The following is a 26,056-nucleotide window of genomic DNA, read 5'->3' on the forward strand; positions in this document are numbered from 1 at the left end:
CTGGCAGGATGACGTGGGCGAGCATCCTCCTCGACTGGTGCCTGTCCAGGCATGTCAAAAGTGGATGCTCATGTTATGTTACACATGAGGAGAACCGTGTGCCTTGCCTACGCTACTGCGTCATTGTGCTGTACGTGTAGTCATTGGGTCTCCGGTTTGTATCTAGATGATGCTGCCATCAGTGACGCTTGCTGTTCGGTAGGTGGTCGGTAAACTTGTTCGTGTAGGAAGGGAAGCATCAAGGTATAAATAGGATCCTTGAATACGAACGTGGAGTAGAGGAGGAACCGCAGCAACTCTTGGTGTGTGACGAGCGTTTATGTTTTTTCCAAATTGCAACTGCACAACGTAGCAGGGTTCTGTTTCTGTCGAGGTCATCAATGGTGCAGGAGACTGATGGTAGAGGCTTTGGGGTTGAGCGTGACACGTCGCTTGTTTTACGCGCGCTAGGTAAAATAGATTTCGGCTGATTTTACTTTTACATGGAAAAAAAACCGCACTGCGGATATTGGACCCCTGGAGAGGGAGAAACAAGCGCGTTCTCATCTGCACACCTCATCTATAACGAAATGTGTCGTTGCACTCGTAAACCTTGTGGATGTTGACTTCTGTCCGCCGTAGAGAAACTTTTTCAGGAGGACAGTCGAAAACTGTGAAGCAAGCGAGGTCGGTCCAGAGGCTACGGTCCAGGTACCCTGGAGCGGTCCGGGCACCAGCCGGGTGCTTCCTGCCAAACAGAACCTTCGGCTATTCTATTGGATACTCGGCTACCGAACTTCCGGTTCTATCGTGTTAAGTCAAACGGCACCATCTGAGACGCAGCATCTCCAGAAAGGCACACTTTTACGAGTGCCCCGAATAAAGACAATTAGCCACTTTGGTCTTGCAACACAGCCGAACGTCACTTGCCATGATACGCATCGCTGCAGAATTGTAGACTGGGGACTTCCTTAATACGGGGAATGCACTCTTATGTGATAAAACCCCAGCACGGCAAATTTGGTGAGGGATGTAAAAAGGCGATGCCTGTGCCGTCAGCCACGAGTATATGGAGATAGAAAAAACGGACCGCCACACGCCGAGTATGGTTGAATACGAAATTCCTTTGACCGTATGGACATCACTGTAACTCGCATATGTGTACATGAAAGCCACCTGTAGTAGGCCGGAGGTAACGACTACCCTTGCCACGACTTACAGAGACTCCACCCTACAGATGGACAGGGCAGTTGTCGACTTCTCTGCCCCGCAGCAGATCACACAAGAAACGGGTAAACAGCATCTCCTAAAATTTTGACAGTGCTATCCACTTTCCCACTGTTTCGGATAAGCCAGTGCTGCGCTCTGACCTCCGCTACGATGTGTGTGCTTTTTGTAGCCCGGCTTCGAGTAGAACACGACATTTGCCCTTGCGACGTATGGGCACAACCGTCATACCTTTTCCTGACGTGTACCAAACCGGGATTAAACTCCTGGTTCCTCTGCGGGCCGTCTGAAAGGGACCAGTGGTCCAGCTTCGTCCCACCTCCAAAAAGACGGCAGCTTGCGTCATAACAAAGAACGTTTCATCGATGTCCTCGATGGGAAACGTAACGAATCGTACAGTGGCGTTTGTCCAATGGATTCGTCGTCCTCTTGGCTCGCCAGCAATAGCTAGAAAGAGCTTGTCTCATCAGAATGGCCGATGCTGTCGAATGGCCGACGGTCTCGAGTAGCCGATGACCGCCGAAGCTACCGTAGGACGATGTCTGGCTACAACGGGATCTCGAACAGTCGTGCGTCTCTCTTGATGTGCTGCGGGCGCGGTTTTATGATGTACCCGACATTTGCTTCGCGCAGCAACACCACGGAGCCAGGCTGCCGACCAGGAACTCTGTGTTGTTCGTTGACGACCTTGCGCTCTAGAGCACACCATGTACAGTGAAGCTCCTGAAGTACTATACTTGCTTGTTCCCTGCCACTAGTGGCGTTGCTGCTGTTGTTCCCGGAGACGCTCCGCCTTCTCCCTTTTACGCTTGTCCTCCGGCGCCTCTTCGTCCACACCGAGAAATGGTTCATCCTCAGGAGCGTGCCCAGCGTACGCTTCCTTCTCCATGCGCACAAGCCTCTGTTGGAGCTTGTTGATTTGCTTTTTGTAACGGCGCCGCTGCCACTGCGAAAGGCCAAGACCGATTGCTCCTGCAACACTACTAGCGATAAGGCCCGCGTTAGACCGCTGGTGAGATTTGCGATCCTCTCGTTCAAGAAATTCGCCCTTTTTGTTTGCCATCCAATACACTAGCATTCCGGCAGACGCCAACGCCATGCTGACAATGGAAGCAGCCCCGGCGACGCTTTTTTTCGTCTGCAGTTTCTTGAACCTCTCTAACTCTTTGACAACTGTGAGGACAACACCACAACCAGTATACCGCATTGCTCACGTGGCGCGTGTTACAAAAAAAGAACAACCGCTGACATCGCGCTTTTTCGGGCTCTTTGTCGCGCACGAGGAGCCACAAGGCTGACGGCTTATAATCCGTAGACTTGACTGGCAGGATCGCGTTTCACACGTACACTCGAACAGTTTAACCATTGCGCAGAAACCAGGAGCAAACAGTGACCTCCCGCAAAAAGTAAGACGCTTCAGAGCGACATCCAGACTGTTCAGCAAGAACGGTCTATCGATCGGAACACTTACAGATGGGAGATTCTTCTGGATCCAAGTCGTCGTCCTCCGATGTGTACTGCTTCAGGAGTTTTTCTCTCTCTCTGTCAGCTGCAGACACATCGCACGCTTTGGGAATTGCACTGGCGGCTCGAAAACAGCACCGCTAACTAGCATATTGTCGGTTTCCATACTCCTACAACTGCATGTGGCTGTCCCTGAACAACTGGTGCTGTTCAAGAGTCTGCCCGAAAATTTGAATGTGTCTACCAGGGAGGTGCCTTTTGTAATTCCCCTCGCCGGAACAGTTTTTGTGTCTATTCGCGTTACACTCGAACCAACGAACTCGTCCAGTTTCCGTAGCCTGCCCAGGGAGCTTTTTCTGCTTCCGTTCATTCATTACCTTGCATCTTGCGATAATCTCGGTTGTCCTGAAGCAGTTCCTTCATCGTCGCGAGAAGCTTTGCCTGCTGCTCTGCGCGCACCTTGCGTCCAACGGCTTTCGGTGCCGGCTTTTCCTTCCCGCTGGCATTTTGTTTGCTGTCGCCGCCAGGTGCTGCCTTCACCTGCTGTTGACTCTCCTTATTTTCCGACCGTTCCCCGTCTTTGATGGCAGACGAGTTGTCGGCTACCAAGCTGACTTCTTGGTTCCCTTCCGCATCCCGATTCGGAGCTGCAGGAACTTGTCCAGCTTCAACGCATACGATGGCCACATTCGGCAACCACGGACTGCGCTGTGGCACAGAGAAGAGAATCGACTGGCTGAGAAACAAGACCCCCAGCACAACAAGGACTGCGGTTCTAGCCAGCGCCACACACCGAACTCGACAGAGCTGCGTTGTTGCTCGTCTTGAGCTGTTCCGGGCCTCCATGGCGGCAAGGAATGGGAAAAGAAAAAGGACAGTGTACACATGCACGAGCGGCGATACACACAGTTTAGGCGTGCGAAATCATATTCCACTCCCCGAACGCTCCGGAATTTGAAGCAGACGTGCACGCGGGCGCGTTTGGATCCGCAGTTTCCTTTTGCCCGGAACTCGAGCACCCCCTGCACGCCACCCGTGGAACTGCTTGTGCATGAGAAAGCTGGGGTGAAAAAAAAGGCTCTTGCCGAAGATATGACACTACAATGGAATAAGGACGACAAGCGAGACCTTTCCCCAGAACAAGATAAAACCGATTATTAAACCGCCCTACCCTCCAAACTGGCAGATGAGCCCATCAACAGTTCTTGCTTGTTCCTGTGCTCGAGTCCTGCAACGGGGCTCAACGGTCTCGTTTCAGTCCCCCCTCAGTTTCAGCTTTGCGGAGAAGTTGGCATCCGGCAAGCCTCAACAAATGCATCCTTCCTGTGGAGCTGAAAACACCTCCAGAAGAAAACGACCTTTTGGGGTAGCAAGGCGCTCTCGATACGGAACCGCCATTTCGCACTCGTGGAGCCGCCAAACGGGTTCTCGGTTGAGGCACGCGCCTCGCGCTCGGGGTTCTCGGATGGCGTCCTTGTGGAACCCCGTAGCACAAGCAAAGAAGAAGGGGGGGGGGTACTCGCGTTGGACACACGACTCGCTGTGGCTCAAATTTCCCGGCTTATATTCGGTACCTCCTTCATTCGCTAGGGAACGGAAAGGCAGCGGTTCTGATGGTGACCGAGAGTCCTATATTGCTCCGGCGCTAGGGAGCCCCCCAGATGCGCGATATCGAAAGGCTTGGCCAAGCGACTGTCAAACGGACGCCCGGTTTCTTCTCGTCTCTGCTGCCATCGCAACAAACAGTGGTGGAAGATTATTATTTGGCAACTTGCTGTCAAGCTTCTTTTTCAATTTACCCGCTTTTAACTTTTTGGCCGACACAGGATTGCGTAGTGTACTGCTGCTACCTTCCCACCTTTGCGTTGGTCCTTCCACGCGTTTCTGCCGCGTGAAAAGTGGAGAGACTGCAGCGTGGTGTGGGGTTCATATCTCTCCCGCGTTCGGAGTTCCCTATTTTTTTGACAATCCCTGAGACGTATAGGAAGGATGAAGGTAAGCTCCCACGCAACTCTGACCATTTTCTCCGTCAGAGGGGAACTGCTGCGCTGCGACTCTCGTGTGGGCGCTCCAAAAAGCGTTTGAGTCGCCACAGGGGTGCCAGGGGAGAGGGACGACTCGCGGAAGTCAGTTGGCGTAGAGGAATGGGAAGGAAGCCCACGCGGGAGTCAGGATTTGCCTCATTTTCTCCAACGTGTATGAATAGCAGCCATTTCGGAGACGTGTCTGCCAGTGACTTCGCCTCCCGACAGAGAGAGAGAGCCCCACATCAAATCTTGTGCATGCCCGACGCAGTCAGCGGCCCGGTGCAATTTTCCGGGCGATGCTGGAGAGAGGTGAACACCTGTCTGGTAGAACGGGTTCGTCTGTTCGTCCATCAGTGGTTTCTCTGGGACTGTGGTGTGCTCTCCTGTGTTAAAACAGCACAAAAAGGCCGCTCCCGTAGCTGTGGCGCCTGCCAGCGACAGCGACGACTCGGATTCAAGTGAAGAAGAACAACAAATGAAGGTCCAGAAAGGAAAAAAGAAAGCCGCTGGAGGGTCGGCAGTCGCAAAAGCGTCTCAAAAGAAGCCCGTCCAGCCCAAGGCCGCGTCATCCAGCAGCGACGACGACAGCAGCGATGAAGAAATCACGAAACCAGTTGCGAAAAAGGGCGTGACCAGCGGCGCCGCTGCAGGTGCGTTTCCAGAGTGAGGGCGGCACAAATCCGCCGCGAAGCAAACGGAGAGAAGGCGGGCGGCCGTCCCGCGGGCGTGCCTGTGCGCTCTATTCGGTCCAGGAATCGGTCTGCCCTGCGTAGTGGAACACCCCGCGAGTGAACATGCGCAGGATTGCTTTCTCCGTTGCAGCACGAAAAATGTCCATGCTGATGGTACGGGCGACGACCGTCACAGCCAGTATGGACGGCCGTGCGTGCGTTTTCTTCCTTTTGCTTAGAGAATTTGGTCCGAGGGGGGTTGCTGCCTTTTTGTCTCCATTCCGTGCTGTCCCCTCGTACGCACACGCACCCACATGTGAATTTGCGGCTTCGAAGCAAGATATGATGCCATTCAATACTTGCTACTTTGGACGGTTGCCCTTGAGGCGCCAATGACAGTCCTTTACCGCCAAGATCTCTGATCTTGCAGCGATGCCGCTTCTGGCTTATACGGGTTGTGCCCGTTTTGTGTTCCTGAATGTTGCCTCTAATGTGTTTTTTCCTCGTCGCACGGGGTGCCAGGTTTTGCTCCACACGGGTCCTCTTGTGTCGTCCCGGTTCTGACACGGCTGGTTACTCCCGATGACACGTGTGCACAATCGGACGTATCTGTTGTTTTTCCGAGTGCCCATGTAACTGCGCTGCGACTTTTTGTGCGAGTGTGATTCACGCTTTCCACGTCGAGACGTGCTTTGTGAGAGGCATGGCGAACCGGTTGGTAGTCCTGTTCGGTTGGCGTTTTTGTTCAGTTAAAGGCGCGAAACAGGCGATCGCAGCTGCGTCGTCGAAGAAAGCGGTCAAGTCCAAGCAGATGTCAGATGATTCCTCCTCAGGAGAATCTACGGAGGATGAAACCCGTACGTCCACAGATTTCCTTCGTTCGTCGACTGTGCTAGCTCTTGGTAGCGTGCGCGCCAGTGACTGCTCGATGCGCCGTTCCAGCGAGGTGAACAGACGCTCTTGGTGGGACTCTGGTCGCACTGACATCGAATTTCTCCGACTTTCCTTCTTTCTGTCCGGCGGATGACGCTTCATAATGCAGAGACGTGGGTGATGCAGTGCACTCGACCTCGTGTGTCGTTTGGCCGTTGCCTCTACAGCTCAGTCCAAGCCGGCCGCGAAGGGCAAAGCGCAGCCTGCGAAAGCGGTGGCGCGGAAGCAGAAAGAGGAATCTTCCAGTGACGACAGCAGCGATGAGGACGAAGCTCCGAATGGAAAGCGACAAGCGGCGCCGAAGGCAGCCGCGGGAAAGGCCGCAGTGAGGAAAGCTGCGTCCTCTAGCGACGACTCCAGCGAAGATGAGGCTCCAGCACCGAAAGGGAAGAAGCCCGCAGTTGCCCAGCCGAGCAAGACCGCGATTGCCAACAAGACAGCGTCTGACTCGAGCAGTGAAGAGGACTCGAGCGACGAGGATACGGGAAAGAAGGCTTCGCCTGCAACTGCCAAGAAGGCAGTTGCGAGGACTGCTTCGAGCGAAGACGATTCCTCCTCTGACGAGGAGACGCCGGCGCCTCGGGACCGACCTCAGAAACCTGCTGCAGGAAAGGCGGCGCAGAAGAAAGACTCGTCGGACTCGTCGGAGGAAGAGAGCGAGAGCGACGACGAGGCCGCGCCCTCAAAGGGCAAACTCGGTGCAGGGAACGCCAAGCAAATCGCCAAGAAGCCGACCAAGAAAGAGGAATCGTCGAGCGAGGAAGAGTCGAGTGATGACGAGCCAGCGCCCGTTCAAAAGAAGGCGACCGCAGCGCAGCCAAAGGGGAAACCTGCGCCCAAGGCGCCGGCGGCAAGCAGCGATGACGACTCTGACGAAGACGAGTCCGATGAGGAGGAAGAGGCTCCGAAGAAAACCAAGGGCGAGAAAGACGTTAAGATGAAGGAGGCAAGCGACGAAGAAAGCGATGAAGACGATGAAGACGAGGATGAAGACGAGGAAGAAAGTAAGTGTGCGGAGCAGCGAGAAGCCACGGTTCAGCTGGCACCGGTTGTACCTACACTTTTTTAGAACATGTGGGGACGCGTTTTTGTGCGACGCGTATGCCTCGTGGGTATGCAGAGCTGTCTTGCACAGTGCTTCGCAGTGCTTCGGAGTCACCACCCCTCTTTTGACGCCGAGACTGTGCCTGTGCGCCGCACGCAGGTGAGCGCCCCAAGAAGAGAAAAGAAGCTCCAGCTGACGAGGAGTCGACGCACGCTTCCAAGAAGCGCAAGGAGGAGAACGCCCAACCGAAGGCGCGGCTGCAGACGAAGGGCGGCGGCGTCGTCGACAAACTGCGAACGGAAATTTTCTGCGGGGGCCTCCCCTACTCCACGACTGAGGTGAGCGCCGCCTTGAAACACAATGCGTGGCTTCCCGCTAAACAGGTGTGGCGCGCAAAATGCTAGAGAAAGTGAAGACCTGTGGGCGGAGCTCCAGCGGACAGTGATGTGCCTTCGTTTGTCGCATGCAAACGCGTCGGCTCTCGGTCAACACGGTCCTCCAAAGTCTCTGCGAAATTGAGTGTGCGTCAGTTTGAGCCGCTTCCGCCTGTTACGATCGGTAACCCCCGGCAGCGGTATGGGTGGCGCCCACAGCGTGTCCCAGGGTGAGCGCCGAAGCAGGGACGAAGGTTTTCTGTTCCCTGCGTGGGAACCGCGCTCGTACGCCGCATGTGGCGCGTGTTTTGCATCCAACTGCCAAGTGACGGTCAGCTGCGACCCGGTTGGGGCCGCGCTTCGGCGCTTGCTGTCCATGTGCGCCGGTGTGTGTGAAGTTCGCGACAGCGCCCGTGCAGTTTTGTTCACGCGCACCCAAGACAGGAAACCTGTGTTTCGCTGTTGTGGCGAGCGTTGTCTCGATCACCGCGTCAGTGCGGAACGGAATTCTGTCACCCAGATGATGATTCTTTATTTCTTGTCCTTGAGTCGGCGACAGCCGCTGAGAATAAAAAGCGACCATACTCTCTGAACTATATAGGGTGTACGAAGTTTCTTGCATGCATGTAAACTGTGGAGTCTCATTTCACGGTGTGCACCGGTTTTGGAGAGCCGCAAGAGAGCACAACCTTGAGAAACGTTGCGACTGGTGCGGGACGAAGAATGATGATTCTTTATTTCTTGTCCTTGAGTCGGCGACAGCCGCTGAGAATAAAAAGCGACCATACTCTCTGAACTATATAGGGTGTACGAAGTTTCTTGCATGCATGTAAACTGTGGAGTCTCATTTCACGGTGTGCACCGGTTTTGGAGAGCCGCAAGAGAGCACAACCTCGAGAAACGTTGCGACTGGTGCGGGACGAAGAATGATGATTCTTTATTTCTTGTCCTTGAGTCGGCGACAGCCGCTGAGAATAAAAAGCGACCATACTCTCTGACGCTTTTCTCGTCCTAGGCTCGTGGAACAGAGGCGAGTCTGTGCAGTCCCGCGGCCCGCATGGTGTGTACAGTTGTCAGTGAGGTTCCCAGTTGAATCCTGGTTGCAGTGTGCGCCGGTTCCAACACGAAAGTCGTTTTCCGTGCGTTTCCCCGACTTATGTGTCTTTCTCTGCACGCGCAAACGGTTTCCCGTGTTTGCTCTTCGTTTTCAGAGCGAACTGAAGGAGCTTTTCGAGTCCGACTGCGGACCGACTACGCGAATCAAGATGCTGGAAGGAAAGGGAATTGCCTTCATCACCTTCGAGACCGAAGAGGCTGCCCAGAAGGCTGTTGAATACAACAACACTCAGTACAACGGGCGGACCCTCCGCATCAACCTCACGGCCGACAAACAGAACCACCAACCCGGAGGGGGTGAGCGTGGCCGCGGCAGGGGAGGCCGAGAACAAGGCGGCGGCCGAGGCGGCGGAGGTGCGGGCGGCGACCGACCGAAGGCGGCTCCGAACAAGCAGGTTGTCGTGAGGAATTTGAGTTTCAACGCGACAGAGGAATCGATCCGTAGCCTTTTCGAGGAATGCGGTAAGACCACGCAGACGTCGCGTGAGGAAATTGTCTTTCGGTCTTTACATGTTGTACGCCACACGCTGCCTACCGGCTGCCGGAGAGGTGATGATTTCCTCTCACATGATAGGAAGAGGCTGAGAGGCGGGCGGTATTGCCCGCTTCTTATGGCGAGAATCCTCAAAGAGCGTCTGACTCTTCTGAAAGCTGGAAAAAGTGGGGCAGGACCAGCGTGGCCGTTTTGTTCAGGTGTGCTGTTGTCTGGTGTGATTGCGTGCGCACAGTGCCGGTGTGCGGAGCGTTTAAGTGTCTCTTTGTTGTTTTCTGGAGTCAGGAATGAGAAGGTGTATGTGTTTGCATGCGCTGTGCCATTGGGGTAGGAGACTATGTGTTTGCATGCATTCTGCCGTTGGGGTTGGAGAAACTTCATCGCCCGAGTTTCTTCCATTCTGCCGTTGGGGTTGGAGAAACTTCATCGCCCGAGTTTCTTCCATTCTGCCGTTGGGGTTGGAGAAACTTCATCGCCCGAGTTTCTTCGCCCTCGACATGTACCCTGCCTGTTGTGGAAGATACGGCTTCACAACGTCAGCGACGGTGTTGCCAGAAATGCCCCGTATGGTGTCAGTACAGCTGCCGAAGCGCATCTGTGTTTGGGCGCTCCATTACGGGACGTGAATGCCGTGAGTTGCGCTCCACGTGTGTCTAATCTGAGTCGGGGTACGCTTGTCCTGCATTTTGTTCAGGTGAGATCCAAGAAGTGCGAATGCCCGTGTTTGAAGACACCGGAAAATTCAAGGGCCAGGCGTTCATTGAGTTCGACAGCATTGAATCTGCCACCAAGGCTGTCGAGTACAACAACACTGACGTCGATGGCAGGACCGTGTGGATCGACTTCGCTCTTCCGCGCGGCTCTGCCGGAGGCGGCCGAGGTGGCGGACGAGGCGGCGGACGAGGCGGAGGCCGAGGCGGTGAGGAAAAAACGGGGGGGTTTCTTCTTCACGTAGATCTACCACGCGCACGGTTGAAACGCATCCAGAGAGCCAAGCCACGCCCACAGGTGCTTCATTTGTGGGCACTTGTGCAGGCAGTTCGCGTCGGATCGTGTGGGGCGTTTGTGCGTTCTCGCGACACAGACTCTTGCTTCGTTCGACTGTGTGTGGCGAAGATGATGTAGCGCCAAGGTCGCCCGGATCACCGATGGCACTATACACAGTGTATACGCCAAGTTGAGTTATCGTCTTCTCTAACTTACAACGCACGCAGCCTCTCTTTAGCTGGGAGGACATGCGCGTTTGCGTGCCTCCGGGTGTATTACGTGTATTTGGGCTTTGCCGTCTCTCGTGTGTGCTCAGGCTTCGGCGGCGGTCGAGGAGGCGGTCGAGGAGGCGGTCGAGGAGGCGGTCGAGGAGGCGGTCGCGGCGGCGCCTCCAGCGCCGTGAAGGCGGCCAAAGACGGCACTGTCCAGGAGTTCCAAGGGACTTCCAAGACTTTCGACAGCGACAGTGACTAAAGAGAGGGGAGTTTGTCGGAAGTATTTCCGCGGTGCCTGTGCGGCAGGCCGTACGGTTTCGCTCGAGACAAAAAACACCTGGCAGCATGTGTGCCCTCAAAAGGGATAGGAGGTTTCTGTGGTCTCCTTCCGTACAGCAAGAACGGGTTTTCGCGATGTCGCAGTGGCGACTGCGCCTGCTGACAGAGTGCAACGCAGGCGTGATGACGAGAGGTCGGCCTTCGTTCGTTTTTTCCGTTGAGCACATGCTAAATTTTTTTGCAAACGGGCGGGGCGTGTTCTAAGGGTAGAGTCGTGGGGGTTTGCGTGGTCGAGGCCAAGGTGGCGGCTGTTGTGGAGAAAGTTATTGTAAATTGCTCGCGTCACTTGCGTGTGCTTGCACGTGGATGCCGCGGTGCGAATGCATCGTTCCGAGGCCGGTACAGCAACGAACTTTCCGTGGTACATCCTCACATCATTCAGACACCCTGGTTCCTTTTTATGTTATTACCGAAGACTGGCTGGCCAGGCGCTGAGCTGTCAGCGTTGAAGTCCTACTGAACAGCCCGTAGTCGAGCACGGGGCAGAGTTGCCGCTAGCGGTTCGGCACCCTGGGCGTCCTACGAATTCTACGTCGGAACAGAGAAAGAAGCCTACATCGGAAAACTGCAAACGGCAGATGCGATATACTTGGTGGCCCCCCTGTAAATACAGGTGGTTTCGAAGATGCTAGACTTTGCTTCTGATTGTTGGACACACACGCTCGCTTCGGCGGCAGAACTCCCTGCAGCGAGCAGGACGGTATCTACCGGGCACACAAACCCGTTCCAGGCGTTTGGCGCATGCGTTGCGTTTCGTGTGTTGCGAGGCCAGCACGCCGGTAAACTTCCTGGTGTTGAAACAGTGGAAGGCGTGCTTCAAGACAGCTTGTCTGGCGTACGCTTCTCAGAGAAATGCTGCACACTGTCCCAGGCTCTCGCGGGAGCGGGGGGGGGGGGGGGGTATCCGGGGTGTCCTCGTCAACGCGTGAGCGTCCCGGGGGACATACCACTCTCTCTGTGTATTGGCGCAAGTCAACTGGCTGAGTGCTTGTACGGCAAGTATATCAACGCATTCCCAGTTTAGAAGTTGTATTTCCCAAGCTCCTTCACATGCCTGCTATCTATATCGTAGTAGCCACGCGTGGGAAGCACTACCCTGTACCTCGGACCACATCCTGGGATGTTTCATTTGTAAAGAGCTCGTGCGCCTACGAGCAGAGAGCTTCACGGTTGCCGTGGTACCGTCTCTACCGTTTGCGCAAATGATCGACTCGGCGGGGAAGTTGGCCCCACGAGACAGCGCGGACGTCGGTTAGCGCAGCTTCGCCCTCGACAGGGGAGATGCTCACTTTTTGGGTTGATGCGCATTCAGAGGCACGACGAGGGAACTGAGGAAAAAACTGCGAGCCTTCACTGACGGAATGATCTGCGGACGGAATTTCCGGGCCAAGTCGTGGTTAAAAGAAAAATTTGACAACTTGGCATGGAGCCGCGAGGCTGTCTCGCACCAGGGGCTGTGCGGCCCCCAGGGGTGACTTCCTCGCGTGCATGCCGCCCGAACTCATTTGCGGAGACACCTTCCTTCTCAACGGTTTGCATGTTGTGGATTGCGTACCCGGGGTCGATTTGTGAAACGGCGCTTTGTTTAAGGAAAAATACACGCGGGAAGGTCTGGTTTTGTTCCCTCCCGGTCTCCGTGCACAATGCGCCGCTGACAGCCACGCCCATCGGGAAACTCTCCAGCCGCAGTTCTTTTCAGTTCGAACACGTCTCTGTCCGAGCCTCTGCACACAGCGCCTTCTGCCATTGTTTTTCCTTCTCTGCATGTCTTCGATTCCAGGATGTGTGCACCAGTGACATGACAGAAATGCGAGGAGTGAGAAGAATTTGTTGGCCCCTTCCAGTCTTTTACCCTAGGCAGATCTGTTCCTGCCGTCGATTACACACTCGTCTCCAGACTCTGTCTTCACTTCAGAGCGGCACAGCCCTCCGACTGGATTGAAGGCGGGGGGTGGGGGTTCAAAAAAGGCGGCAAGCGGACGCACCCTTTACTATTTTTCTGTGGCCTTCTGCGTCCGTGGACTCGCCACTCTCGGTCGACAAAATGCCTCAGGCGAGGCGACGAAAGCCGCACCGGGCGGCGCCCGGTCACAGCAGTGCGACTCCAAATCTAGACAGCCAGAGACCTTCGCTTCCCGCTCGGGCTGATGCAGTCTCCGCAGACTCCGAGAATCTCGAGCGTCGCCCGTCGCCGGCCTCTCTCCTGCATCCCGCCCTGAAGCATCCGGCGGGAGTCCATCAGACCGCTTCGACCGCCATTCCCACGGGAATTACTTCCATTCCCACGGGAATTACTTCGATTCCCGCGGGGATTACTTCCTTTGACGACAGAAGTCCGTCGGCGGGGTGTCGGCGGCCATCGCCTAGCTCCTTTCCTTCCTCGACGGACGCGTCCGTCGCGTACTTCTCTGCTGAAGCAGGCCCTTCGACCGCTCCCCGCGCGCTCGCGTCCGGCCACGCACTAGGAACGCCTGCACAGATCCCTGGCGACTCCCGCCACGCGCCGTGCAAAGGCAAGGCAGACGCGCAACCTCGAGACAGCACGCAGTGCCCGTCGTCGCTCAGCGGCCTCCCGAGCCCCGCTACAGTTCTCCTGTCCTGCGGCGCGGTCGTGCTGACGTGGCTCCAAGACCCCCTCGTGACTCTGGTCGCCTCAGCTGTCACCGCAGCTTCCCCTTCGCTGCCTGTCTCCGCAACGACCGACGCGGCGCTCGCAGAGACTCTGGACAGCGCGGCGGCGAGCCGCAATGTGGCAGTGGCTGCTGTCGGCGTCAGTGGGCAACTGTGCGACGGTCTCGCAGCCTTGACGATCGGAATCGGCATTGCAACGGCGGTCTTGTGCTCCTCGGCCTCAAAGAAAAACGAAACTTCGTCAGAGGCTGTGAACACGGCCTCCATTCGAAACGCGCCCTCGCCGCTCCAGTCTGACTCCGAAAACCGCGCTGTACCTGTTGCCGGTGCACTGCGTTCGGAGGATGGCTCCACGGCCAAACTGCGGACCGAACAGCATCGCGGAGGCTTTGACTCGAGCGAAGACGCAGCCTCAATTCCGAAACGGAGTGGTGCGCCTGGCGACTCGCGAGACATCATCTGCCTCAGGAAATGCATTGTGGGCGTGTGGATCAGCGGTGAGTGAAAAAACGCAGGGGCGCTGCCTCAACAGGAAGGCACGTTCGTCTCTGCAGGGTCTTCTGAACGAGACTGATTTCATCTCCTTGGTGCGTCTGCCGTCCACAAGTCGAAGCCCGCTCTGCCACGGAGCAATGCTGAGTCGGACTGTGTAGCGACGGATCATTTCTGGGACGAGTAGGCTCTCCGGCCCTCTACCAATCCCGCGCGGCCCGCATCCGCGGGCGAACAGATGAAGGAGACTGTCACACGCCCTCCAAGGCGTGCGACCTCCAAATAGGTTCTCCTGAGGGCACCTGCTGTACGTACACTCAAAACATGATTGAAAGAGAGGTTTGAGTGGTCCCAAGTCCCCCGACAAACAAAATCGTTGTTCCGTGGCCTGTCGATTTGTGTCCAAAGACAGACCGCCGTTAGGACGTGAGAGGGCGGTCAAAGGCACTTCAAGAGTCACTCATGAACAGAGACTTGATTCCTCAACACGGTCCAAAAAACCATGTTGCGGTGGAGACAGCTGCGCGAGCGCCACAGGCCCCTGGCGGGATTTCAGACGCCACCCGGCCGGGTATGCCTCAGCGAACCTCGTGAGCTGGATTTGTGAAACATTCGTGGCGTTTCTGGTTTGTTGCCTTTTCAGCGTATACCGGTGCACTCCTCAGTCTGCTCCTCTTCTTCGCAATGGGCTCGTTGCTAGCCTTTTTCTTTTCGGCGTCTTCGTCCCCTCTTCTGCTGTTTCTTACACGCAAGTGCATCTCGATCCGGCTGCTCTCGCTTCCCTTCTCGATCATCTCCCTGACGACGAAGGCCGCACTGCTGGCCCTGCGGGATCCTCTTCCTCCTATCCTGTCCGCCGTTGCCGCAGCCGCCTCCATTCCGCTTCTCCTCGTTGCCAGCTTCTTCTCTGACTACCTGCGGTCTCTCAGCGACGCTGCGTCGTCCTTTCTTCCGTCGTGGACGCAAGACCTGTCCCCCCCTTTCGCAGCCGAAGAGCCCTCGCGACTCGCTGCACAGGTTTTCGAGAACGGCCTGACAGCAGCAGAAGCGGCGGACTACCACCGAATTCGGTCCTTTGCCTTCATTGTGGTCTTCACCCAGATGACTGTGGCGTTCCTTCTTCTCGGGCGACTCCTTCAACTAACGCTGGCGGCTGTTAGAAGCCAGAGAGATACTGGGGCGGAGGGAGGCGCCCAGGATGCAGGCACGACAGAGTTCGAGAGACGCGAACGTTCGAAGGGAACAAACCGGTTTCTGCAGCATCCAGAAGGAAAGGATACACCGTGTAAGCAGACGGAGGACGAGCGGAGTTTCTTGGTAACATTGCTACAGCTGCCGACAAACCTGGAGCTTCTGGAGTTCTCCCCCTTCCTCGCGAGTTGCCTCGTCCAGAGTTTTGTCAGGTAGGCAACGTTTGCTTCTCCAGTTCCAGGTGCCTCCGGCGACGCGCGCCTGTCTCTGCCGAATGGTCGCCCAGTTCTGACACGCTGTAGTTTTGCTCCTGTCCATTGCTGTGTGTAGAGTTGTTCTCTACTCCACCATGATGAAAGTCGCCGCGTCTTGGGGGGTCAAAGCCCTCGCGGCTCATCAGGTAACCGGACTGGAGACCGCAGAAGAAGGGCCGCTCTGTTGGCCACGTTGGGCATTCACGAGGATTCGTCAGGTCGGGGAAAGATCGTCTTCGGCCCGACGGACTCCGCTGTGCACATCTCGCAGTCACAGTTCAGAGTGTAACGGCTGCTGGACGGCGCTGGAAGCGCGTCCTGCGTCCCATCCGTTCAGCTTTCAGTGAGGCCGTTTCTTGAGAATAGGTAGAGTCAGCAGTCAGCTTGGGAGAGGGAGACCGCCTGGATGGTGACCGCTCGCCTCTGGATGGCTCTGCGAACAAGGGCTCGGATGGTCTCGAGCGCGACCAGGAGCGCCAGTGAGTGGTACACGGTTGCCAGCAACGCCTTCACAAGGGAGACGTAGAGTCGTCCACGCTCCGCCGGGAGAGGCGTTGCGACTCCATTTCGTGCGGGATCTGGCGTCTTTACGTTTTGTGTCTAGGTTGCCTCGAGTGTTTACACGGTTCACGGCCTGCCGTGTGAAGCATTGGCACAAGTCACCCAGTCCGTTTTGCGCAACGCAGAATGTCTGGCTTCCGAAACCAGCGGGGCGGCACCGAAGCAAGCGGCGTCGGCAGACGGTGCGCGGCCCGCATGCACGGGACACGTCCCTTCCGAAGGTCGCGACCGTTCCGCGTCCGTGTCGGAGAAGCGCCCGACGACGCAGGGTCTTCTCTGTGGCGGCAACAGTCTAGTCTGCGGGACAAAAGAAAGCACGCCGCTCGACTTGACCGCGCGTCGCGCTGCAGTCATGCGCCGCGTGCACCGCCGACTGCTCTGCACAGCGGGATGGATGGGGCTCGCTGCGGCAGCGTCGGCTGCTTGTGTCGGCGTCTCGTGTAAGTCCCGTAACGCTTGGGGGTCGCAGGCGGCGTCACCGTGTCCTGCATCTGGCGTGGTAGTTCAGGGCGCAGACGCCGGGGGGACAAAACGTGTACCTTTCCCAGTCTCGCAGGTGATGCGGTCACTCGAAAAGAATCGATTAGCTTTCAAATGCCTGAGGCAGCTGGAACAAGTGAGGACACTGGCCACTCGGGTTACACTCCCGGTCTTTCTTCCGCATGCGCTGCGTGTCTTGCAGTCTGCTTTCGTCTGCATTCCTCGAGCCGCGGCTTGGCTGTGACTCTGCTGGCTCTCTGCCTCGCCAGCACGCCAGCCCTCGCCGTCCTGCCTGTCACTGCCGCTCTCGAGGGCCTTCTTCTTCACGCGAAGCGACTGCGAACGATCGCGTGTGCCTACGTGGTGTCGCTGCCTTTGCCGCTGGTGCTTCTGCTGCACGCGCATGTCTCGGGGCCTGGCGACAGGGATCACCAGGCTGTCTCGGCTGACGGTGAGCCTCCTGGCGCGTCGCCTGGAGAACGTGACGCCGGAGACGCCTACAACGACGCTCCAAGCTACGGTGCGGCCCTCGTGTGGCTCTTGCCTCTCGTGTACAACATCGGAAGAGCCGGAGTGTACGGCCTTGCGTGGTGCCGCGCGCGGTACGAAGCTGATGTGGCAGAAAAGGAGAGGATGGCCAGCCAACAAAGCAGAGGCGATGCCCTATGTTAGCGTTGTTGCATGAAGGTCTGAAACGCAGACCACGGTAGCGCTGCCGTCCGTGGAAAGAACTGGCGAAGACACTGGTATCCAGACTTCTAAACATGCCGCCGGTCGCGTGGGAAATGTGATCTTCAGTCCAGTTTTTGCGGATTGCCTCGATAGGCGTACCACGCCGTAGCCTGCATGCCGTGGCAAAAATCTGACTGTCGTCTTTGACCCAACCTATTCAGTTGCACGACATTGTGTGTCGGGCTGTCGTGTCTTGTCTCTGGCTCACGCGTAAATCGTTATTGGCGCGGCGACAACCGTTCCCTTTGTTCGTTGCCGAGGCAAGCGGATGCGCCACTCTCTCGCGGTCACCCGTTTTCGTTTCTTTGGTATAGGCAGTGCCATGCGAAGTGGGGGGAGTGCACGCTTGGGAATGCGTTGCTTCCACAAGCACAGAAAGAAACTGTAACCCTCACTGGGCAAACCGCTGACGTCGTGGGAACTTCAGGGTTTCAGTTCTACACTGACCACTGATCGAACAGAAGCGCCGCGTCAAGCGCACCTCGACAAACGCGCCAGCAAGGAGCGACGTCAGTCAACTGGGCGATGTTCCGCGCTGCCCAAGACCGGGGGAAATGCACAGGAATCAGTGCAGGAAGAGCAGCAGGTGCCTAGGCTAAATCCAGGGACGAGATGCGCTGGCAGTCCTCCGCTTACTCGTATCGTGTGGTGAACTCCACTCGCCTTCCTGCGGAGGTGAAACGGTGCTCTCCGGATAAAAGGAAGGATGCAGTGCAAATGCGAACGGATTATGCCTGGTAGCTGCCGGAAGTAGGAAGCGTCGAAACGCGCGGAATACTGCGTGTGTGGTATGCACTGAAGCAACAGCCCCCAGCCAAAAACGTGCGTGCACACAAGTCGCCGTCGACGCAGAAAATATATTCGAGTGCCGTGAAAGGCAAACGGAACGTGTCGAGAAGCACTCCCACAAAAGCAAGAGCGAAGAGGGTAAAGAACACCGTGTCTGCACATTCTGGCACATCTCGTGTGTCTCGAGAGATTTGTGCAAACAAGGCAAAAAATGAGCAGAGAACCGTCACGCGGTGGGCTTCCCTTCCACTGTCCTTCTCACGTGTGAACTGCTGCATGCGGACGAATAAAACGAACTCAGTACCTCTGACACGAAAAAACAATTCTAGCGGTGGACTCCGACGTGTCCGACATCGGAAACAAGACAGAACTCGACGACTTCGCATCCAAACCGCGACGGCCTGGTGGCCCGAAAAACGGGAATTCGCACAACCTGTGCGACAGAGAACCTCCTCAGCGCCCTGCCTGTTCCCGTCCCTTCAGGTTTTTAGCCCTCGAGTGCTTTTCCTCGGCGGCACGTCTCCCAAAAACTGCAGCAATGTCGTCTGCGCGTTCGTTCCGCTCAAGTGTTCCGGCTTCCGCTGCCGTGCGGATGTCGCTGACCCTGTAGCCCTCTACTTGACAAAGAGTCAAAATCGATCGTTTACTCGCGCTGTGCCACGAGCACCCTACGAAGCCGTCGAACCAAGGACATGTCGTTCGGGAAAAACGATTCTTTCCCTTACTGCTTCTGAAACTCCGCTCGCAAACGCAGACGTATGCATGGGCGAAAACCTAGCTACAAATACTTTACGTTTCTCGCTCGTACGCCGTATCGTCCACATCCTTACGTGTATGGACAATGTGTGTGGTGTTTGGTGCCCCGCCGACGCAGCTGTGGACGGGTCACTACGCTTTTTCCTCCCTCGTTCGTAGCTGGTTTCTTCTCTGTCGGGTCCCACCCATCCTAAATGACACTCTTTGCCTGGTATGCCTGGCGCACGCCTATCCTTGTTTCTCTTCCTCCTTGCTATTTCCCGCGACCGTGTCCTCACCGGCGGCCGGAGCCGCGGCCGGAGCCGCGGCCGGTAGGCTGCCTGTGCCGTCCTTTTGGGCCTCAGAGCCGGCCTGTTCAGAGAGGTCGTGCACGTTTTCGGTTTTGCCTGTCGCGGGTCCGTGGCGGTCACCTATCTGCGAGGGCACCCCCGAATCCGCCTTCGAGTCCGACTCGGTCCCCGCGTTTCGCTGGCCGTTTTGCTGGCTGCTTTCCACGCCACGACCCGTCGCTGGAGAGTTCGATCCACCAAACAGGAACGCAGCTACTGCCGCTGACCCCGCCGCGGCGGCCTCAGCTGGGCTGCGCGACACAGGCGCACAGGCAGAGGCCTGGACGGCTGGCGAGGGACATTTTTTGTCGCTTTCGGCGCCTTCCTCAGAATGTCCTGGACATGGCGACGCGCCCTGCTCCTGCTGCAGTTCCCGCGCTCCGGAGGGATCCGTTTTCGCGGGCGTGGCGACTCCCGCGGACGCAGCTGGGGGGGGGGGACGCGCCTTCGCAGGCACCGCCGCGCTCCCGCCCGCTTCTTGGATGATACGGAGGACTGCCGCTGGGGTGAAACGTGGAAAACACAGGGAAACACGCGATCGTCTTTCGCTATTCGCCGCGCATGTTCCGCGAATATCATCACCTCAACCGCCTCTTGAACTTACGCACAGGCAAAACCCTGCACCAAACCGTTTTAACCGCCATACACCTGAGCTCTGCTTCTCAAGAAGTGACGAAAACTGTTTCGTACTCGAACGCGAGTACACAAATATATGTAGTATCGGGCTACTGATGTAGATGCAGATACAGAAGGAAACTTCCGAACTGTGCATGCGTAAAAATATGCAGCTTGTGGAGAGAAGTATATAAATGCGGCACCGCGGGAACCCGCTGCAGACTGCCAGTCCATCGATGTCCCTGTCCCTTTTCAGTCCCTGCTTCCGAGAGAGGGTTCGTCGACCCCTCTGAGCACGTAGTGTGGACAAACGCACTACACAGCTGTCCTGATTTCAAATGCCCCCGTACCTTTTTTCATTCCGGCTGACGGCTCCGCGAAAACCACGCTGAGGGACCGGCCATCATACGTGCTTCCTGAGACGCGAAAGAAACAGACCGGCAGCCGCGAGTGAACGCTTCAGAAGGCCTCCGGGAAAAGGCGCGACGCCCAGACAACTCACATTCTACGCATTGTGATTCCACGTACGCACGTCAATACACAAACACAAGCACAGACGGCCGTGTATGTATGTATGTATGTATGTATGTATATATATATATATATATATATAGTGCAAGAATATGTGGATACCATATCATATACGTATGTGTAGATACCGAGGCGTCGACAGATGGGCTCGCACAACCACACATCCCGCAAGGAGACGCATGAGAGAACCACGCAGAGGTCGAGGAAACCGGCCGGATACAGAAACGGAGGGCGGCAGCACGACGAGGGGAAGCACGACGTGAGCTGCACACAGTCCACGTCTCTGGAAACACGCACGTCTCTCTCCACTGGTCTCCACACACCCCGCGGCGGTTGCGTTGCATGCACATGCCCTACCCTGTATGCCGGCCATCGCCTGAATGGCTGAATCGACGTCTCGGAACTCGACCAGGACGGGAACGCCCTCTCCCTTTGCTGCGGCGGAAGTGGCGAGGTTCTCTAAGACGTCAACAAAGAGAACTTCGCCGTACGGGCTCGCGCGAATCCGAGCCTCCGTCGCAGTTGCCTCGCGAAGCAGGACTGGCACCTGAGACCGAGGACGCCGCCAGACGGGCGGAACAATAAAAAGACACGGAGCGTGGGAACCCCGAGAGCCTGAGACCGTCTCAGTGACTGGGAACAGCGCGACGAAACGGCATGTGAGTGAAAACGCCCTGGACACTGAAGAGGCACGCTGAAGAGCAGACAAAAAACGCAGCGGCGACGGCGGAGGACGCGCACACACGAACGACGCGCCGAGGGCCGGTGTACATACACTGCGGTTGGGAGCGGTTTCTGGAAGAAGGCGCCGTTGGCTGTTTACCAAAGCGCTTACCAGAGGCAGAGGCGGCAACATGTTGTGGATCGCGATGACTTTGCTCAGAGTCCTGCACCAGCCGCCAGAAGGCACGCACAAGCGCGAAGGACAACTGTTTTTGGTGCAGAGGCCCAATTCGTAGAAACTTCCGGTGGAGCAGCAAGACAAACAGCATCTCTCAGGGACTGGGTGTGAACGAAGAGAAGGTGCCGAAAGACCCCGCACCGTGTATAGCCACTGAGATCCTGAATGGCTAGCCATATTACCGCGGCCCTAATCCTTGAACCACTGGGAGATCCCACGAGTTTTCAAATGCCTTTCAGCCGCCTAGGAGTGAAACGGATCCCGTCCCCAGAATCGAAGCAGAAATGGAGGAAGATAAAACAGACTGTGATGACAGACGGAAGGGGAAGACTGGCCACGGCCGCTCTCCTATCTGGAATGCAAGGTAAGGGAAGAGAGGGGGACGGAGTTGCCTGCGCAGCGGGGATTTCGAGAAACGCAATTTCGGGCCAGCAGCCAGCGAACCAGGTCCAGTGGAGCAGCCAGAGGCCGCACACGGAAAGGACACAGAATCAGGCGGGAAGCGAGAAGACAAGAGAAAAACGAAGAGGACAACTGCAGGAAGGAACGGGGAGGCAATCCCCAGAAGGCGCCGCAGAGACGAGCATCGAGAAAGCGCGGCATTGGGAAAACGCCAAGGTGCACGGACAGCACGGAGAGAAGACACCTTTGCAAGGCAGACAGAACGAAAAGGAAAAAGCAGGAAACACGAACCCCACAGGACACTCCGGCGTTGCCTTTCTCTCACCCAACAATCGAGGGCGCAGCAGGAGCGGGAGAACTCGAGCCGTCGGTCCCCGCTTTCATTTGCCCGTGTGGCATCGCTCGCCGGACTTGCAAGACGCGATCCGCTGGAAACCAAAACGAGGAGCGACAAACGCGGACGACACTCAAGCATTTGTGCATCGGAACACACAGACCGTCCTGTCCCTACCTACACTTGAAAGCAATGGGAACTACCTCATCTCCCAGATTTGCACAGGAGAAACATACACCTTTCTGTCTATCTCTACCAGTCTACTTCTACGTTCATCTAGAAATCGCTCAACAGATATAGACACATATATATATGGAAACCGGATTTCGACGATACAGCAGGTGATGGCCGTACGGGACGTAAAGCACGGGGCATAAACTGGGTCGTGCTCTGCTTCGTTCTCTGTCTTGTCGAAGACCTGGCGCAACGGTCGAATCCTGGCTACTCTTTGCTGTGGGGGATAAGCGAATCGCGCACAAGAGCTCGACGACAGCACCGTGAGCCTGGAAGCGCCTTGTCCACCACGGCTCCGCTAAACGTAGGAACTCGCGACCTACCGATCCGCATGTTGTTCAACCCCGCGACTGCCACGTCCGTCACATTCGGATCGAGATACTCGCAGAAAGCGAAGCCTTTGCAATCTCCTCGCTGCTGGTCCTGACGAGAACAGTGTTTGCATAAACTGCACTGTGTGACCTTCCACTGCAGCAGAGTCCGTGATATCCATCCTCAAGCAGCCACACACATATATACATATATGTGTATGTATTGCGCTTGCCCGTAGTAGCTGTTGTACGGAAGCACTACTGCAGAAGAGCACTGCAGGTGCGGCAGAGCGCGACGGCGAGAGGAAAGGGGACAGAGGACTGCTTGGGCCCCGAGCGAGAGAAGACAGCATCGGGGAAGCCAGGATGCAGTTTAGGGAAAGGAGAGACAGCAGAGTCGAGAAGAGACACCCGCCCACGCGGGCACGAAAAGAGAGAGACAAAGGTGAAGCAAGACAAGGTTTACGCGAGGGAGAGGAAGAAGATGCCGCCGAGGGAGAGAACGCGACAACCACACACAAAAAAACACACACGAGAAGCGACACAGAAGATAAAGGCGAATCCGAAAAGGGGAGAGGCACAGCCGTGCAGGGGCGACTTACTTTGACAACGTGGAGCGCTCGCAGCTGACCGAAGGCCTCCAGAAGTTGCTGAACACAAGCCGAGGGAAGGAAACGAAGATCCGAGTGACGCGCCAGTGGCGAGGAGAGAGAACAGAAAACACGAACGCGTGTGTGCGGGGAACAAAAGAGGTGAAGGGGAAAGACTGAGAGGACACGAAAACAAATGGAGAGAAAGGGAGAGAGGAGCATATGGAGGAGAGGGGAGAGACGGTGGAGGTTCGAGGAGGCTGCGGCTCCAGCCGAACCGAGCGCCTCTTAGAAAGAGACAGTATGGCCAAGAGGGTCAGGCCGAACACTGATACGCCGAGCGCCAGTGACGAAGCAGCTCTTGAGATCTACGGGGGAGTACACAAATGGAATGGAGGTTGGAAACGGTAAACGGACGGAAGGTTTTCTATCAGTTTTGCTGTTTGGGTCGAGCGGCCGCGAGTCTCGCTTCCCAGCACTCCGTTCGCACCCCTCGCACACCTTGCAGCCTTGCTCTGTGATGCTGTGCGGCAGCCCGCCAATAAAGATTTTGTGTGGACTGTCGGGGACGGTGGTGGAGACGATGCCCAAGGCGCCAGCTGAACGCACAGCACAGAGCGCAGAGAGGCCAGAGATCGAGAGGAACCCGAGAAGACGAGGAGAGAGAGGGGAACGGAGAGGAAAGAAAACCAGAGGAACGCGCGCACCACGACGAACCACTCAGAGCAGCGCGAGGACGCGCGCAGGGCTCGACGGGAGCATGCGGAACCAGCCGACGCGAGTAGAAGACAACGAAAGTTGAGAGCAGCCGGAGACGAGACAGGAAAAGACACGAACGGCGCGACATTTCGCGCGACGAGAAGAGCAATGGCGGGGGAAAGCCAGAAGAGTCTCGGGAAGAAAAGACGATTGGGACGAATGGAGAGAGGGGCATCCAGAGACAACCCAGGACGCTGGTAGCCACTCGCTTCAACAGGCGGCACAGGCGGCGAGGCACTCGCGGAGAGAAGGAAAAACGGGGCGCCGCAGAAAAAAGAGAAAACAACAGAAACTTGAAAAACTTGGACCCAGCCCGAAAGACGAAACGACTCCCGGCAAAAAACCAATCAGAAGACAGTGCAGCTCACAACTTCTGGTTTCTCTGTTTCCTCAGGACCCGAAACAGCACTCCTGTCGACTGTTTGAAAACGCGAGGACACCCGGCACACCACAGCAGTCGCGAGGCATCCCTCGCTGTCATCTTCCCCTCTTTCCTTCTGTCTCCGTCCTTCTCTCTCTCCTTTTCCTCGTCTCGCTTTGCTTCTAGGCTTACCAATGAGAGAGCTCTCTGCGGGTGCGGCGGGGGTCGCTGCTTGACTCGGCGGCGGGACAGCAAAGCCGGTCATGCTGCCGAGGCGTGCGCGTTCCTGCAAATTCGAGAAGCATCGAAAACATCTTCAAGTGGACAGGTGTATCTACGGCTAGGCAGGCTCCTCGACGAACAGAAGCCTTCACGGCCGTGTGTGCATGAGCACACCGTTTCACTACACCGGACAGAACCATAGGAACGAGCCACAAAGCGTTCGATTCGGAGTAGGCGACAACCGTGTCCTTTTCCACAAACCATAAGGCCTTTTCTGGTGTCTCCGTCACAGGGTCCCTCTCCCGCGCAATGCTGCTCTCGAATCGTCTTTTGCTCGGCGTCTCCGTTTTCTCTCTTGCAGCGCACGGAACCACGAGGAACTCAGTGCGCCCCGCAATCTTTGGCGCAGCAATGACGCATTTTGTTCTCTCCGTGCGCAAACACGCAAACGTCTTCTGGCGGCTGCCTGCTTCTTTTCGACCGTCGTTCCCTCCGTTAAGGCGCGTCTTCCTTCGCTCCAGCACAGCCTCGCGGCTGCGTTCCGCGCCATCACTTTTGCTTGTGTTTCAGCCGCGACCCTGCAGGCACTTCACCCCGCGTACCTCTCTGTACTGTTGATCCGCCAGAGTCGGGTTGTAGTCCTGTGGCCGTCGGAGGCTCAGCGCGCAGTTTCTCTGCAGAGGCAACGAAGAGAAGAAAAAGGCGACAGTGAACAGTGCGTTTGACGCCGCGAAACAGCGCGCTTGACACCGCGGAACACCGCCGGCGAGAGACCAACCGCAAGGAGAAACGGAAAGCTGCTGCCTGACCCGCGAACGCGTGCCAGAGACAGAACGAACCCGCGAAGGGGGTGGGCACACTGACCAGAGGCCGAATCTCGAAACGCAGAAAACAGGCCGCAGGGAAGGAAGGGACAGATGGAGACGGTGCACAGAAAAGAAGAAAAGCGGGCCTCTGAACTGCTGAGGGGGCTTCACTAGAGGAAAGGCGACACCTACCCAAGAGACGCCGTCGAGTCCGAGCGTGAAGTTCGCCTCTTCAATGGATCGGTGCTCCAAGAACGCAAATCGACGCGCCGGGTTCACGTACACGTGCACAATCTGAACCCGAAACGCCGGAGAGAAGAGACAGGCAAGCAGGAGACGCGGCGGGATAAAGGAGCGCGCCGAACAACACGCGGAGGAAAAGAGGTGGAAGAAGAAATGGCGACACACCGAACAAGGAACGGAGAACCTTGCCTGTTGCCCCTCGATCGCGCGGCTTCGCGTCCTGACTCCTTTCTCCCCTGCCGGGAAGCGCCCCGCGTCGTCCGGACCCAGGTTGGGCTCTCTCTTGTCCTCGGCTCTCCGGTCTTTCCCGCACTTTCCGGTTCGTTGCCAGTTTCCCCTCCTGTCTGCGCAGGTGCGTGAATGTCGAGCGCTCTCTCTGCATGCGACTTTTTGCAGCTACGGACAAACAACTCCAGATCGACCTTGCCTCTTAGGAAACAACCTACCGTGTCGCCGGGAACCTTTTGGGGCAAGAGCGAGTTGAGCAGCTCGTTGAAGTATTGCTGAACCTCTCCCTGCGTCACGGGGACGGGCAGATTTCCGACGTAGACTTTCCTGCAGACGACAACAACGGGGTTTGGGGACATCCCAAGCGCTCATGCACTAGCGACACCCAACAAACCACGGGAAACTGGGAATCGCTTGCCCCCCCCCCCCCCAAA

At 56.7% G+C, this 26,056-nt stretch overlaps 4 protein-coding genes across 4 annotated transcripts; 2 read left to right on the top strand and 2 right to left on the bottom strand.

The window, feature by feature from the left end:
- Positions 1 to 1,960: 1,960 nt before the first annotated feature.
- Positions 1,961 to 3,516, bottom strand: NCLIV_043290 (conserved hypothetical protein; the record flags this gene model as incomplete). The annotated part of the gene is made up of 3 exons (XM_003881245.1): positions 1,961 to 2,379; positions 2,678 to 2,755; positions 3,048 to 3,516. The coding sequence occupies 3 exons, from the start codon at positions 3,514 to 3,516 to the stop codon at positions 1,961 to 1,963; spliced, it is 966 nt and encodes a 321-aa protein (XP_003881294.1).
- A 1,143-nt stretch (positions 3,517 to 4,659) lies between these two features.
- NCLIV_043300 (putative nucleolar phosphoprotein nucleolin) lies at positions 4,660 to 10,790 on the top strand (the record flags this gene model as incomplete). The annotated part of the gene is made up of 8 exons (XM_003881246.1): positions 4,660 to 4,665; positions 5,095 to 5,347; positions 6,118 to 6,225; positions 6,469 to 7,305; positions 7,506 to 7,684; positions 8,932 to 9,298; positions 10,024 to 10,248; positions 10,633 to 10,790. 8 exons carry the CDS (start codon positions 4,660 to 4,662, stop codon positions 10,788 to 10,790), a joined length of 2,133 nt encoding a protein of 710 aa, XP_003881295.1.
- Positions 10,791 to 12,914: 2,124 nt separating this feature from the next.
- On the top strand, positions 12,915 to 17,151 carry NCLIV_043310 (conserved hypothetical protein; the record flags this gene model as incomplete). The annotated part of the gene is made up of 5 exons (XM_003881247.1): positions 12,915 to 13,998; positions 14,637 to 15,396; positions 15,515 to 15,584; positions 16,043 to 16,439; positions 16,682 to 17,151. The coding sequence occupies 5 exons, from the start codon at positions 12,915 to 12,917 to the stop codon at positions 17,149 to 17,151; spliced, it is 2,781 nt and encodes a 926-aa protein (XP_003881296.1).
- A 1,833-nt stretch (positions 17,152 to 18,984) lies between these two features.
- NCLIV_043320 (rna recognition motif (RRM)-containing protein,related) lies at positions 18,985 to 25,981 on the bottom strand (the record flags this gene model as incomplete). Its single annotated transcript, XM_003881248.1, has 12 exons — positions 18,985 to 19,586; positions 20,051 to 20,116; positions 20,589 to 20,778; positions 21,067 to 21,118; positions 21,860 to 21,962; positions 22,426 to 22,525; positions 23,016 to 23,063; positions 23,505 to 23,602; positions 24,316 to 24,409; positions 24,948 to 25,019; positions 25,344 to 25,445; positions 25,841 to 25,981. 12 exons carry the CDS (start codon positions 25,979 to 25,981, stop codon positions 18,985 to 18,987), a joined length of 1,668 nt encoding a protein of 555 aa, XP_003881297.1.
- Between the last annotated feature and the right edge of the window lie 75 nt (positions 25,982 to 26,056).

The sequence above is a fragment of the Neospora caninum genome, chromosome IX, assembly GCF_000208865.1.
Source record: "Neospora caninum Liverpool complete genome, chromosome IX".
Taxonomy (NCBI): domain Eukaryota; phylum Apicomplexa; class Conoidasida; order Eucoccidiorida; family Sarcocystidae; genus Neospora; species Neospora caninum.